At 33.9% G+C, this 16,340-nt stretch overlaps 1 protein-coding gene across 4 annotated transcripts in view; it reads left to right on the top strand.

Moving 5' to 3' along the window:
* Window positions 1-3,292: 3,292 nt before the first annotated feature.
* LOC102802450 (phosphatidylinositide 4-phosphatase SAC2-like) overlaps window positions 3,293-16,340 on the top strand; it is a 59,267-nt gene continuing 46,219 nt past the window's right edge. For all 4 annotated transcript variants that reach the window (XM_085504319.1, XM_085504318.1, XM_078013964.2 and 1 more), the window contains exons 1-2: window positions 3,293-3,470; window positions 3,823-3,903. In XM_085504319.1, the coding sequence (XP_085360445.1) occupies window positions 3,374-3,470; window positions 3,823-3,903 (178 nt within the window). In that variant the 5' untranslated portion in view covers window positions 3,293-3,373. The remainder of the gene's footprint in view (window positions 3,471-3,822; window positions 3,904-16,340) is intronic.

Below are 16,340 nucleotides of genomic sequence, written 5' to 3'. Positions count from 1 at the left end.
ATTTCTCATAATGCCTTAATTTGCCGGCATTTCTAAAAACTACAATTTTTGTTTTACTAATATTGACTTTGAGTTTCCATTTACCCGAATACTCTGATAAACCGTTCAGCAGTCTTTGTAAACCAACTGCATTCGAACTAAATAATATTAAATCGTCAGCAAATAGTAAGTAAAACAATACCAACATATACACCTGAAAGTCTGTGCTCCAAATAGTCACCAAGGTCGTTTATAAACAAAGCAAACAGAAGAGGTGACAAAATAGAGCCTTGTTGAACCCCACATAGACATTTAAACGTTTCCGTTACCCTTTTTGGGCCTCATACACGAGACTTTATATTGCTATACATAGACTGTACAATTTTGAAAAAGCGACCATGAAGACCATTTTTTAGCAATTTAAAGATTAACATATAATGATTAATATGGTCGAACGGTATTTCAAAATCGACAAACACACAATAAAGTCTGCTCTTAAGAGTGAAATATCTATTTATGATGGTGTCTAATAAAACATATTATCTAGCGTGCTATACGACTTGCGAAATCCAGCTTGATTTTCGTTCAAAGGGCAATTTCTTTCGACCCATTTGTTCAATCTGGTATATATTATAGAAGCAAATACTTTACTCAGCAGTGATAATAATGTAATTCCCCTATAGTTATTATTATTTTGAATGTCACCCTTTTTGTATAGCGGTACAATCAACCCCAATACCCAATCACTCGGAAAGTAACCAGCAGAATATAACTTATTGAATAATTTAACTAGTAAAACTGTAAATTCGGTGGGACATTTTTTTAACAATTCAACTGGTATGCCATCATACCCTGTAGCTTTACCCCTTTTCATGTCATGAATTACTTTGTTAACTTCCTCAAGTGTAATTTCGCTCCCAAGTTCGTCACAATTAATATGGTTACAATCCTGGTCACTTTCTTGGAAGTTAAAATTGTCCACAAACTGTTTAACCTCTTCGTAAAAAGGGTCCACATCAATTTCACCTTCATTATAACTGAACAGGTTTCGAAAATAACCAAACCATTCATCGTTAGAAATATTTAAAGAAGGGCTATTTTTATTTGTTTTTAGCAGGGACCAAAAGTTATTTGAATTTGTTTGTTTGGATGCTTCCAGTAGTTTAAATTTCTCTCTCTCTTCAAATTGTTTTTTCTTTAGTGCCAATAATTTCCGATAACTGGCTTTTTGCTTTCTTAGGTTATCGAGCGAGTTATGTGTTCTGGTTCCTCTAAATTCATTCAGTGCTCTAGTTGCCATGGTTTTTGCAACGGAACAATCCTGATCATACCAAATTGTTGAATTTTCATGCTGCCTTGGTCTCCCATTTTTGACTACATGTTTCATTTCAGCTGCGGCAGTATATAAAAGATCAACAATACGAGACTACGAGTAATTGACTCATCCAAACTATTGCTACTCATCAAATCATAAATTGATTCCAACATGAAAGCAGCGCGTTCTCCGTTCCAAAAACGGTGAAAATTTTCGCTATATTTTTCATCCCAGTCTATTTTATAAATTATTGGATCATCACTTGTAACCGGTGCAACATTCGAAGCTACTATAGCGTTGCGATTTTGTTTCACACTAAAAATTAAAAGTTGGTGATCTGGCTCAATTCTGTCACAAAATCAATAAAAAGATTCTTGGTCTACAAATACTCAGAACATACAACAAATTTACAATATATACACAACATGGAAAACATCAACAAAGATAAATTTAAACAGAAAACTAAAGAATACAATGAAACAAAATGGTACTTCAGCAATAATGATCCAATCTCAAAACATATAAATTATTAAAAAAAATAAGATTGAAATAGCCAAATATTTAAAAACAGTACAAAACAGAAAGGATATTGGCCTTCTTTCTAGACTAAGGCTAAGTGCACATAAATTAATCATTGAATCTGGAAGACACAAAAAACCAAAAATATTTTTTTTTCAGAATCAATTGAAAATGTTGTACAAGCAAATAACACAGAAAAACTTGTTTACATTTCAAAGTTTAAATGCTGAGAACAGACTATTGATAAAAGAATAAATACATAAAAACAGCATATACAAAAGAAAACAATATTATCAATGTTAAACAAATACTCTTGGAAATGTAATATTTTAATTTTCATCTTCAAGTACCAGTAACATTTCTTTACTGTACATTTTTTTCAATATGGTTGTAATAAAGAATTATCTTATCATATATATATATATATATATATATATATATATATATATATATATATATATATATATATATATATATATATATATATATACATTTTGTATATATATATATATATACACATATATCGATATCGATTATATATATATATATATATATATATATATATATATATATATATATATATATATATATATATATATATATATATATATATATATATATATTATCGATATATGTATTCATGTATATGTATTCATGGTCGATTGATTGCTGTTTCAACCTAAGTTTGGTACCGGTGATACACGTTGTGTGCGTGTGCGTGTGTGAACCCAGTCTATCCTCGGGGCGGAGCTACGTCACGGACGTTCTACGTTGCTAAGACGCGCACCACTGTACCACGTATTTCTATGGGCTCTGTGCGCGCTGCTGTGGAACGCCGGTGGAGCCGGTGAAAACTCGAGAAAACAACACAAACTCAACTTTGAAGTAATCCTGAACAACCAAATTCATATATGTTACACATGTAGGGCTAATCTTGTTACACTGTTCAGGGAACTCTCAACAACCATCGCAAAGTATCGTTTTCTGCGAGTTTTTGGTCTTTGTTTTCACCGCGAGGGTTGCCAGGCGGTAGAAAATGCCCGGATATCCACCACCGAGATATGGTACAATGCGTCCAGGGGCATTGACGCTGCAGTTCGGCGTCTTCTACATGAATTTCGTAACTTGCTATGATCATGGTAAAGAGAAAACATATGCTTACTTTCAACAGTTAGCTGGAATCTGATCGAAAACGTGTCTCAAAAAATACCTTTACATCATTTTTCCGATTATTTTTTCAGCTCGTAACGATAGAATCAGTCAATTTAGAACTAACATGTATGCTATCGGAAAGCATTTTGGCACAATATTACTGAAAAAACGAGTTTTTCATTGTCATGAATATTAATTTATGCAAATGAGACGATTATTTCAACCAATCGTGTCATGCAACTCCCCCCCTGAATGCGTCGTACAATGCAGAAGGTGGAAAGTGCGCCACATCAGGTGATGTACAATTTTACTTTCGTATTTGTGAAAGTGGCTCATGGGAGTTTAAAATGGCGAGTAGACGACCTTTCGTCAGCAGGCATCCGCAAAATTCGTGACAGGGCATAAGAAATGGAATTATTTCAGGCGCACGATCATTACATTATACAAGATGGAGAGCATAGCTTGTGGTGTAACCGATTTGACGGTCGTCTTTCGCCGAGAAGTGGTTAGTAACCTACTATTCATTTTCGACCTTTCCGTTCGGACTGTCTACACTGTACCGTTATGTTGATGTTTATTCTGTTCACGCTCTCTCAGAGCTTTTAGTTCCCATCTCGCTCTTTCTCACACCCACACACACACTCATGCATAGTGACTGGGCTCTCATTGGATTGTTGATAACATTCATAATTGAGAAAAGAGACCAAGAAATAGCAAACATTTCCCAAATACAGTTCGTAAATTTTACAAAACCATTTTCAGATTTTATTAAATTTGAAGGGAAAATCTTAAGTCAGTCCTATCACAAATGACAGCGAGCATAGAGTGAACGTAACGTATGGTCTTACTTATTTTAGGTTCCGATTTATGTACGGCCTGGAACCCAGTTTGTCTTGGACAGGTCGAGGGAGTCATCGGCAAATTACAGATTCATCCAGGTTTGTAAAGAATGTTAACATCCTATACTTTTCACTAAAGCCGTCGAAGGCTACACATAAACTCCAGTAACAAAGTTATGTATTAAAAATATCAACACTGTTTGCAGTAATACGTTTCGTGTAAATAGCTTTTTTTTATACACATGATTTATAGACCCATAACACTGAGTAAAATGTTACCGGTACTATCCTCGTGTGCCGGTATTCACCGCTCGTGACTGTTGTTTCCGGTGGGTTGGTTTCTGTTTACATTTACATGTACAAAAATACTAATGAGGCCCCTGCCATGAAAACATGGAATCGAGTGAATGTTATGTGTGTGGCTATTAACAAGCCATGTCATTGTTGTTATTTACAAAGACTGTACATGTACATAAATACTAGTCAGGCCCCTGCCATGAAAACATGGAATTGAGTGAAAGTTATTTGTGTGGCTATTAACAAGGCATGTCATTGTTGTTATTTACAAAGACTGTACATGTACATAAATACTAGTCAGGCCCTTGCCATGAAAACATGGAGTCAAATGACAATTTTGAATGTGGTTACTAACACAGCATGTCATTGATGGTATTCAAAATGACTACATGTACTTAAAACTATTATTTATTTATTTGTTTGTACAAATCTATGTTTGTTTGTTTATGAATGAATGAAGGAAGGAATGAATGAATGAATTGTCTCAAACATAGTATATATTTTTCCTACATGTACCGGTATTGTTGGTTGTATTGAAAGAAATGTAAAGAATGATTAATATAGATTCACTATGAATTGATCTGGTTTGTATTATTAGCATAATTCATACCATAGGACTCTTGACTTATAATTGGTGCAAAGATTAAAAATAATAATTCGTCGCAATTGTTTATATTTTACATGCATGCATGCATGTGTGCAGTGACTGGTTGGCAAGAATTTGTCGTTTACAAGATAAAATAACAGCATAGTTTGCTGCTTTTATTATATATATGTGTCCCTGTAAAATGATTTTTGGGTATGTTGTCACAACACATCGTGAGTTAGGGCTGATAGTGTATGATGTTTGCTATCAAACATTTGCGTGGTGGTTGGCAAAACTAGAAAATAAATTGTGTTACATTGCAATGGCCTTGCAAATTTGTTGAAGGCAGGTGCTTGTTCACACATCATACATGTACATGTATATGAGAGCACATTCGTATAAGAGAACACATTCTTGTAGCAGAACCACAGTGAATGCCTGGCATATGTGGAAATTGTGTCCAAAATTTATAGTATTGATTCATACATCACCGCAAATTGTCAAGAAAGAAAGAATGTCATCCATTTTGCAACTCTACACAATAGTTGCTGGCAACCATGCTGCATATGAATACCTCTTTCCCTGATTGATTAGTCAAGAAAAATCTTGTAATTCTAAAGTTGGCTCACTTCAGAAAAGCAGTAACACCATTTGGTAATGTAGTCAACTCACTTCAGAAAGGCAGTGACATCATTTGGTACTGTAGTCAACTCACTTTAGAAAGGCAGTGACATCATTTGGTAATGTAGTCAACTCACTTTAGAAAGGCAGTGACATCATTTGGTAATGTAGTCAACTCACTTTAGAAAGGCAGTGACATCATTTGGTACTGTAGTTAACTCACTTTAGAAAGGCAGTGACATCATTTGGTAATGTAGTCAACTCACTTTAGAAAGGCAGTGACATCATTTGGTAATGTAGTCAACTCACTTTAGAAAGGCAGTGACATCATTTGGTAATGTAGTCAACTCACTTTAGAAAGGCAGTGACATCATTTGGTACTGTAGTCAACTCACTTTAGAAAGGCAGTGACATCATTTGGTAATGTAGTCAACTCACTTTAGAAAGGCAGTGACATCATTTGGTAATGTAGTCAACTCACTTCAGAAAGGCAGTGACATCATTTGGTACTGTAGTCAACTCACTTCAGAAAGGCAGTGACATCATTTGGTTATGTAGTCAACTCACTTCAGAAAGGCAGTGACATCATTTGGTAGTGTAGTCATCTCACTTTAGAAAGGCAGTGACATCATTTGGAAATGTAGTCAACTCACTTTAGAAAGGCAGTGACATCATTTGGTAATGTAGTCAACTCACTTCAGAAAGGCAGTGACATCATTTGGTAATGTAGTCAACTCACTTCAGAAAGGCAGTGACATCATTTGGTAATGTAGTCAACTAACTCACTTCAGAAAGGCAGTGACATCATTTGGTACTGTAGTCAACTCACTTTAGAAAGGCAGTGACATCATTTGGTACTGTAGTCAACTCACCTAAACATGCACATTAACACATTACACATGTACAGTGTACTCGCATGTATGTAAGTGCATAACTAGCCAAGCATCTGGCATATTTACTATTGTCTAAGGTTGATTCATTTTCTTTCAAATTCTGGGTTTTACACATTAACCCAACTGCATTTAATAACTTTAATATACCATATATTGTTATCACAAACAATTAGCATGCCATCTGAACATGCAAGTCATATTGCTAAATCAAAGTTTGAATGTCGCCTGAAACGTTTTATTTGAAAAGGGATGCGTCACAACAAATTATCCCTAAATTTGTCAATGTACTGAATGCTTGCTGTTTCCACACATGCCTCACTCATTAAAATAGCCACATGCTACACAGCATCTTTGTGAAAATATCATCATATCCAGAAGCTAAATATTGTATTTTTGAAATTTGGTATCTGTATAATTGCGTAGAAAGAGTGGCATTTACTTTAATAGGTGTTATTAGCTCCGCTGTCGACTTTGTCGAGCGGAGCTTATCATATGAGTGATTGTCCGTCGGCGTCGGTGTCCGTCGTCCGTGTCAATGTTTTACTTTTTTGACTTCTTCTTGAAAACTACAAGCCTGAATGCTTTGATACTTGGTGTATATGCACCTTGGGTAGATCTCTCTTAGGTTTGTTCATTTCATGTTGATATCTTCAATTCTCTAATTTTGGTGAATATTTTTGTCATTTTTGGTAGAAAGTGATATTTTCGACTTCTTGTTAAAAACCGCAAGTGCAATTGCTTTGATATTACATATATAGGTACTACATGTGGACCTCTTGCAGATTTGTTCATTTTGTAATGATATCTTTAATTCTCTAATTTTGGTGAATATTTTTGTCATTTTTGGTAAAAAGTGATATTTTCGACTTCTTGTTAAAAACTGCAAGTCCGATTGCTTTGATACTATACATATTGTTCATTTTCTAATGATGTCTTCAGTTCTTTAATTGAAATGTGCATTGCTGACAGCGGAGCTATCTCAGCCGATAGGCTGCTTGTTTTATTTCATGAATTGAATCTAGTGTATTTTTTCAGTCTATATGAACAAACCCCACTCAGTCAATGGATATAATTCATTTGAAACCTTAGAATAAATTCAATACAATGGCAACAGGAAATTATGAGTGCTTGACATATTTTACTTAGATGGCAACCGTGGAAGCCCAATGCACAATGTGATTATTATTTTAATATTGGTAAGCCATCAGTCATGTAAAATTTTTATTGTAAATCGTTTTAGCTGCCGGAACTTTTTGCTATTTGATAGTATGATAAGCGCTTGTAGTGACTACAATTTATGTGATGTACTGTCTGAACAATTCCAGTGGAATAATCACTGCTACAAAATTACGATTTTTTTTTGTTTCGCTTGTGAAAGTAAAAGCGTTGACTTTTTTTATACAGAAATAATTGTCGTTTATGTTGAACAAACTTCCCTAAATGGTTCAGAAACATTCCTCATTTGATGCCTGTTGTTTGGCCATCAATTTCACTATGGTTGAATTTTAATTTTCTAGTGTTATTAAAACATGAATAGACAATAGTACCAGTATATCAAAACAGAAAATAGCTTTTGTGGAAATTTTCAGTACGTGCTTGGCTACAATGAGTTTTGAATATACCCCTGATATGGTGAAAATTCTAAATATGATATAATTATCATGCGAAAACCTTGCCATATGTTTACTAAAACTGAATCATCTTTTAGAAAGGTTAGGTACATATACTACTTTAAATAATACCAACATGTATGGTATTATTTGTACCATATGTTTGTCTACAGTACAATATTACAGCTTGTTTATATGTACCGGTAAATTAGCTGAGTGTCTGTATTCTGTCTATAATTAGCTCATATGTGATGATTTAATTATAGATTTACTACTAATTACACACGGAGAGTAACATGTATGCAATATTGTCCTTTGTGTTCATTCCTAGAACTTTATAGGGGTCTTATTGGAGCATTATGTAAAATATTTGATGGACTGTATATGCATCAATTGCTGGAAATATTTGATAATTTGCTCATTTTCTGCATTAATTAGGAACTACTGTAAATCGATACACACTCAAACTTTTATTTAAAAATTCACAACGATCAAATGATAAGCTGAAGTTCAGATTCAAAATTATTGAAATTTTCTCATTTAAAATAAGTACATGTATTTTTCATGACAATTTTTCATGCAAATGCAGACCAATACAGTTGCAAGTACATGTTTTTGGTTGTAATGAATGATCTCAGAGTGCTACTTTAATAATATACAACAGATTCAATCTACAGTATACTGACTTGCACTAATATTCCTCAGGGTCTTGCACTTGGCACTCAATATACATATACAAGACCAAAAATTCTAAATTGCTTTAATCTAATTTGAATTGTGAAAGAAATTGATGGCTATTTAGAAGGGCTTCAAGATGGTGGGAAATGTATTCCTAAATTCCAGAGGAATAGAAGGGTGGATTGATGAAAGTGAAATTACATGTACTGTTTGCTACTAGTCTTCATATACAAGAATTTGCCACATTTAAAGGGTGATAGTCGATACATGTAATTAAATTACCTGTAACAGGTATTCTACATGTGTTGTATATGTCTCATGGGACCTACACAACACAACACAGTCCTGTGAAATATATGTAATACTGTAGTATGTATGCATGCATGTATATCTTTATTATTTTTATTAAATGTTTCAGTGTCAATAAAATTGAAAGTGAAAATACACAATTTTTTCTTGATTCAGCGAAACACTAGAAGTATCAAATTCAGAAACTAAGACATTAACATTTCACTTGCCTCCCTGTAATATAGCATTTCACTGTTCATTGTAATTCCAGCCAGCTTCATCCAATTTAATTGAATATTTCTTGTGAAGGTGATTCTGTAGGCTCAGAATGGGACGGCAGTTCTTTATAGTATATATGCTAGCTTGTCTAAGGACACTGTTGCTGATTACTATTAATTACAATGAATGTTCTGTTAGCTACAATTTATCTTTTTCTGAAATCTGCTACATGTATTTGTTGTACAGGCAATTTCTTTTTTTCCCTTGGCAGCTGGGTGGACATTCACATGTGTGTAATGGAGGAACTGCATTTAGTCTGTGCTGTGTGTTGCACACACTGACATACCCACCCACCCAACCACCCACCTATACATACATTTGCATGTTTGTTATTTTATGAATGTACGCATACATGTATGTACAGATTATACCAGCAATTTATTGTTCACAAATGGTTTAATTTTCTCTGATAGAAATTGTCATGGTTTCCTTTTATGGTATTTGTTAGGACAAAATTTCTCAAATACCCGAAATAAATTTTCACTGCAGCAAAATTTTGTTTCACTGACTTGTAAAATTAAAGCCAATTACAAGTATGTTATTTGCTATTTATATTATAAGTTGGGAGCTTTTATTCTAAAGGTTAGTGGTCATTGCGCCACGCATGTGTGACACTTGTTTTGATAAACATTGATTTTGCCACAATCCAATGTGCTCTTTTGAAAATCACGAGTACGAGTTTTGACCTGGGCGCAACATGCACTAATCACCATCGTTATCTTCCAATCACCAAAGAAATTACATGCATGTAGTTAACGCTTAGTAACTTCTCAGTTTATACTTTTTGATCTACACAACAGTTAATGTCGTAATACGAGTCCCACATTTTGAGCATGGGTGGTGCAATGACCTCTGACTTTTAAAGGTTTCTCATAAACATACTAATAGCATGGAGCTAAAAAAAGAAGGAGAGAGGACCCTATTGTCTTTCCTGTGTACCACGTTAGTTGGTTCTTGTTTGCTTAGCCAAAAGATAAACAATTCCTTCCCTGTTGTCTGTTTAATCCCTTCTAATTGGATTACGTGATTCGTGTATATTCGGAACGCATTCGGTATTCGCTGGCACACTGTGTGCAAAGGCCTCTGGGACGGAGAGCGCGATTAGAGTTGACTGCGCATGCGCACAGTAACAAACAGGTACAGTAATCTTCCAACCTAGCGGCGAACCATTGACATATGAAATGCGATCTTTACCGATCGCTGTACGTCGCTCGCAGAAAATGAAAATAGAGTCTAAAAGCCAACTTCACAACGATAATAAATCAAGTTGAACTGTTTTGCTGCAAGTGTTTGCGGAAAATTTGGTAATCAAGCCTCGAAAATCGTCAACTCACGGAGCACAAAAATGTTGTAAATTGACGCCAATTCTTGAATAATCGTCCGACTGTTGTGCTTCCGGTCTTCAAATACGCAGAATGACCTAATGTACCAATCACACGCCACTGCGCATACGCAGTGACCTTATTTGTTAACTGCGTATTCAATTTTATGAGAGGGGCGTACATCTCACTTGAAATACAGGACTACGGCACGTCTCACTGTGCAAACATACACCAGCTATCGTGGATTTCCATAGAACGAAATTCAATGGGTTTAATTGGATAATCTGCATGGGCGTGAAACAAAGGGAGTTTATTGGCTTATATTGCGTCCTCTCTCCTTCTTTTTTTAGCTCCATGCTAATAGTAATACAGTTGTATTGGATTTTGTATTAATTTAGTTTTTGTACATGTACATGTGGTTCAATATTTTTTCCTGATTTAAAATTTGAATATATGTAAATAATTCTAGACTATTCAAGATATCTACTAGTATATGATACATCTGTACATAAAATGTATACACATAGTGTAGTTATCTTTCTAGTATACATTAATTAAGAAAAATAAGACTGGCAATTACCTGCTTTATAAGTTAATTTTCTTGTGAGGTTCTTGTGTCTGTATCATTGAGTAACAAATATATAAGTGAGACACAGGAGACCATTCCTCTTATACGAGTCATTCCTTCAGTCAACACACAGAAGTTAGCAGCATTTACTAAGTATGCTATATATCCATGGCATAACATTACCATTACAAAGTTGGATTAGTGGTGAACAAAATTCAGTGAGCACAATACAGCGCTTCTGAATTAGATGAGTAATCTTATACCTATCTGCAACATAGCTTGGTTGGCATCAGGCATTCAAATTTTGAGTAAACGTAGTATTTTTTAAGATATAACATTTAACCGGTATAACAGTGAATTATTCAAGTTTGCCTGCAGATCTTCTGAGTACCTGATTTGCTGAGCTACATCGCAAGGACTAAAGTCAGTGATACACTGTTTTATAAAAATATTGATGTTATCATTGCTACAAAATTATTTCATTTTCTGTGAATCCTGAAATTTGAAAAAGTTTATTTTATTGTAGCATTCACTTTAATGACAAAAGTTTGTGTGGTCAAGTAAATCATATTTTAATGTTACAGTATACAATAAATGCAATTTTAATTTCATGTACTGTATGCTGCTACTATGATTTGACACTGTACAGCTCTAATAAAACAATAATGTATAATGTCAAGCTACATGCATCTGTCTATCTGTAATGCGAATGATTAAATTATAAAACATCTCACGTAGTTGTATGTAGATTTCCAGCTGTGTCCAAGCATTATTATATGATATAGTACTTACTACAATAATTAAATTTCTCTCTATAGATACTCTTATAGACTCTGCATTACAATTATGTTTTTATACTCTGCTCTAAATTGTAGATTCTGACACATACAATCTATTTTTAAAAATAAAAAGGTAAAACACAATGTTAGCGCCTGCAAAAATTTTCGACCTGTTCTATATGTACATTAATGCCAAAGTCAAGCATTGTCACTTTCCACAAAATACATCCACAAATTTGTTACCATATGTTTTCAATAATTTTGATCCAGACCTCTCGCCATTGAGAAATTATGGTCATTTGATCTCAAACTAACAAATAAATTATAGGAAAATACATTTTGTGAAATTAACAAATAATGACATTTCAAAGTGATGAATCGACTTCATGGGTTGCCAGGTTGCGGAATAGGGAGCTGACTCGTTTTCTTATCAAAATAAATGTATTTGAAGATTTATTATTTACCAATTTGTGTCTTTTATTAGCTTGTACCTGCCATGTTTAAGTGCTTTTGACTTTCATGAGGGCATTTTATGCTAGACTGCTTGATTGGTTATTAAGTATATTCAAGTTTTCCTATTATTGTAATGTTTATATTATTAGGTGGGAAAGCATAATTTATTGCTCATACGTCATTCATCTCTCTGAGATTTACTCTAGTATGTCATACTACGCCGTATAGCGCTGGCGGATAACATTTGTAATCCGTTCGTGTCTATTCGCATACGTTTCTTTTCTGTTCATTATGGGCCCCAGCACTTCTTCTGCGCCGATGTGGTAAAAGATTTTGAACATGTTCAAAATTTAGAACGCACATCACTGGACAAAATTGCTGGTATGCGTTTTGTTTGTTACTCATGTGTCCAGTTTTCATCCATTCTTATCTGGTGAGTCTGATACTCGTACCAGACATGCAACTGATGTAATGTTTGTTCAATGTTCAATAACAGAAATATGTGTGTCAAACTTTCACAGAACTTTTCTCCAATTTGGTTTGCATTGCACTTGTGTTTTATGTGGTACCAGACTGTTACTAGTACGCTGATGCCCAGTATTAAATTGAATGTTGTTTGTACTGTACATGTATATATGCATTGATTATAGGGCTGCTGTGTGTTTTGTCAGCACCGAATAAAAATGTTGTTTACACGTTGGGCATCCAATAACACTACGGTGTAGTGTGACTGCTATATCAGTATTGTATATATCAAAGTGCACCTCCAATAAACCAGAAATTGCACGACATTATGACTTATTTTGACCATAGACACTAAATGTCATCTACCGAAGTGCATGTACTACCGATACTATTAGAGCAAATATGCCCTAAAACCAGTTTAATGCATCACAGACACAGATTTTTTTTTTTCTGGCTGGTCATAGGCACATCAGACAATCTTACATTAATATAGTAGGGTTCTTGAAAAATATCTTCCTACTGTAGTTACAAAATTTGAAAGAAAGAAATTTACAGTTCATGAACAATATACATGTATTGTAAGCATAAAAAAACTAAAATAATCAGGACCACAGCATCTCAGTTTGTGTCTTCAGTAGTTTATGATACCTACAGGCACATAGAAATCTTTTCTTGAAGACCTCCGTCCCAAGTAGTCGACAAGCTGATCCAATTTAGATTTGGGAATTTCATTCTGTTTCACAATTCCTTCAGTTCTGTTAGAGGCACATTGCTTATATTCAGCATACCTATAAATTGCTTAATTTTGGAAGAGAGAGACAAATTTTTTGTGAATTTCACAAGTTATGAAATATTTTATGAGTGAAGATTTCACTGGGGACAAAAAATGTTTTTGTTTCATTTCAAATGCTCTCAAATTATGAAACAGTCAACATTTATAATGGTGACAGTTTAATGATTAATATTATACATGTATGCTTGTACTAATAAATCTGTTTGAGGGGGTGTGGGTGGAGTATGTCTACCTTATGTTGACTGTTTAAATTGCATCCTATGATTAACAATATTTTAGTGTAGTATTTAATGATACCTAAATACAAGATCTAATGTAGTTGTATCAAGCATATAATGGGTTGGCCTTGTAGAACCATTCTTTGTCTTGGTACATGCATCTCCAAAAGCGTTAATATACATGCAGTATGTGTACATGTACTTAAAATCAGGATCCAGCTTTGTTAAGTGTGAAATAATTAAGATATACAATGCAAGTGTACTGCCCCTTTTTGAAACCTAATTACTATGCTTTGGTGACCTTTACTGCTTGAGAAATCAGGCGTAGTAAACATTTTCATGTGTTCAGTCACTGTGATAAGCAGTCTTCTTCCATTAAATTAAGGAAGCAAATGTAGCATGTACTGGATATGTACAGAGCCTCATGTACATGTGTAAATGTCTGTGGATGTACTTTTTTGGCACATTTTGTGGCAAAAAATCCTTACTAAATACACCAAGGAGACTAAGTTTTAGGAGGAATGAATGTCACTACTGAGTTACATGTACGTGTCGTCTATCTGTTGTATATAACACTATATTTTGTATGGAGGAAACAGAATATCTATTTCAGTTTCACACATTGCATCTTGGGAAAGATTTACTAGACTACATTGGTGCATTGCATTATGGAAAAAAATTATAAGCATTCCATAGGGAGACAATGACAAGAATATACATTTCATGCATTGTATTTCAGTTTTACACATTGCATCTTGGGAAAGATTTACTAGACTACATTGGTGCATTGCATTATGGAAAAATTATCAGCATTCCATAGGGAGACAATGACAAGAATATACATTTCATGCATTGTACGATGATGGTATTTGCTATGTGTCACATTATGGGGAAAAAAATCATGCATTGCATTGTGAAAAAAGATTCACTGAAATACATTTCATGTGTTGCATCATGGGATAAGTATTCACTAGAATACATTTTATGTGTTGCATTATGGGACTAGAATAGATTCTATGCATATCACGAGAACAAAAAGTGGAACCGAATATGTTTCATGTGTTGCATTACAAGAGCAAAGTGCTAAAATAAATGTCATGCATTGCATCATGGGAGAACAATGTTAGCATACATTTCATGCATTGTATCATGAGAAAAAAATTACTAAAATATTTCATCTACTAAAACAGAACTCCACTGTAATTGTGTCAGCTATCAATGCATTTTTGCAAGCTCATTCTAACAAAATAAGGTGCATTTTGCTCTGCACACCAACCAAATGTGAAATCCGATCAGTGTGTTCAAGATATTAGAAATTATTATACATCTACATGTAGCAATAAAAGCAATAGAATTTGCTGTTTTGTAAATAAAATGCTATCAGCAGTCATTCAAAAATGTATCAGCATTTGTCTGTACATTGGGATTGTCTCTTAAATATGGGGTAGACTACATGCTATGTACGTCATGTACTAGAATAGAATATTGATATCATTATCACATTCAAACAATTTGTTTATATTGCAGAAAGGCTATAGAATCTTGTCCCTGACTACATACAACGTTTGGGTTTTATTTTTTCATTAAATTATTCCTACAAACAGGGAAATTATGTGTAATGAGGTCATCACACAGTATACACACAGACAGTACTGGTTGTACTGGCCAATGCTACGTGATGGTTGATAGGATCATCATACTGTCTTCATGCATACTTTGCAGCGTTATCATGATAACTTCATCAAATTAATTTGTATATCAATGTATTATTTCCATGTAATCTCAATGCATTTATTACCTTAGAGCAGAAATTGGGGTAAAACTCTTTCCAAACCAGCTTGAAAAAAATTTGTGCAACTAGAAAACTTGGACTTCTTCATAGAAGACCTCAACTGGGCAATTTCTGTAGTGTTGTTAGTGTGACTAAATTGATTTTACTATGTTAACACACTATGGTTAACACTATATTTTATCACATATGTACATGTATCGACAGTGTCATTGGAGATGACTGAGCAGAGCTGTTCACATCTGTGTGCATGTAGAGGTTTTAACTTCATCAATCATCATTTTTGAATTACAAATACATGTATGTAAATAGATGCTCAAAAATTGAATTCAACATACTTTTATTTACTTGTTCATGTACCATATTTGCTCCATTAGAAATACCTATTATATTTAAATGCTCCATCAAAATATGCTATAAAAAAGAAAATATAATGATACTTTGTGTATTTATGTATACATGTATATCCTGCTAAAATAAGCTGAATTGGCCTCATTACATGTATAGTACTGAAAAAAAGCACACTTATGTTCTAGAAGATACACATCTAAATAATAGAGCAAAAACTGCATTTTCAATTCTGAGTTGTTTCATATCTTGTGAAAGAGACAGCTTCTGGAATTGTGTTTAATGGAGCGAGTACAAGATAAAGCACTATTAAAATAGGTGTCTATTACAGTCTGCATGTACATGGGCTTTGTAGGTGTTTTCATTTTGCACATCTTTGGTGTTTATGGCATTTATTGTACGGTAGATTGAAAAATCGAATAGTGTATGTACATGTATATATAGCATATGCTATATTTTAAAGCTGCTCAGGAGATTGTATTATCGATGTGTCGACTAGTATATATGTGATACATTTTGTCCTCTGAATTTGTGTGAGTTATTGGATAT

This window comes from Saccoglossus kowalevskii, chromosome 10 (genome assembly GCF_978046115.1).
Source record: "Saccoglossus kowalevskii chromosome 10, keSacKowa6.1, whole genome shotgun sequence".
Lineage (NCBI taxonomy): Eukaryota > Metazoa > Hemichordata > Enteropneusta > Harrimaniidae > Saccoglossus > Saccoglossus kowalevskii.
Note: the sequence above shows the minus strand (reverse complement) of the source record. Positions and strands in the feature narration are given on the sequence as shown.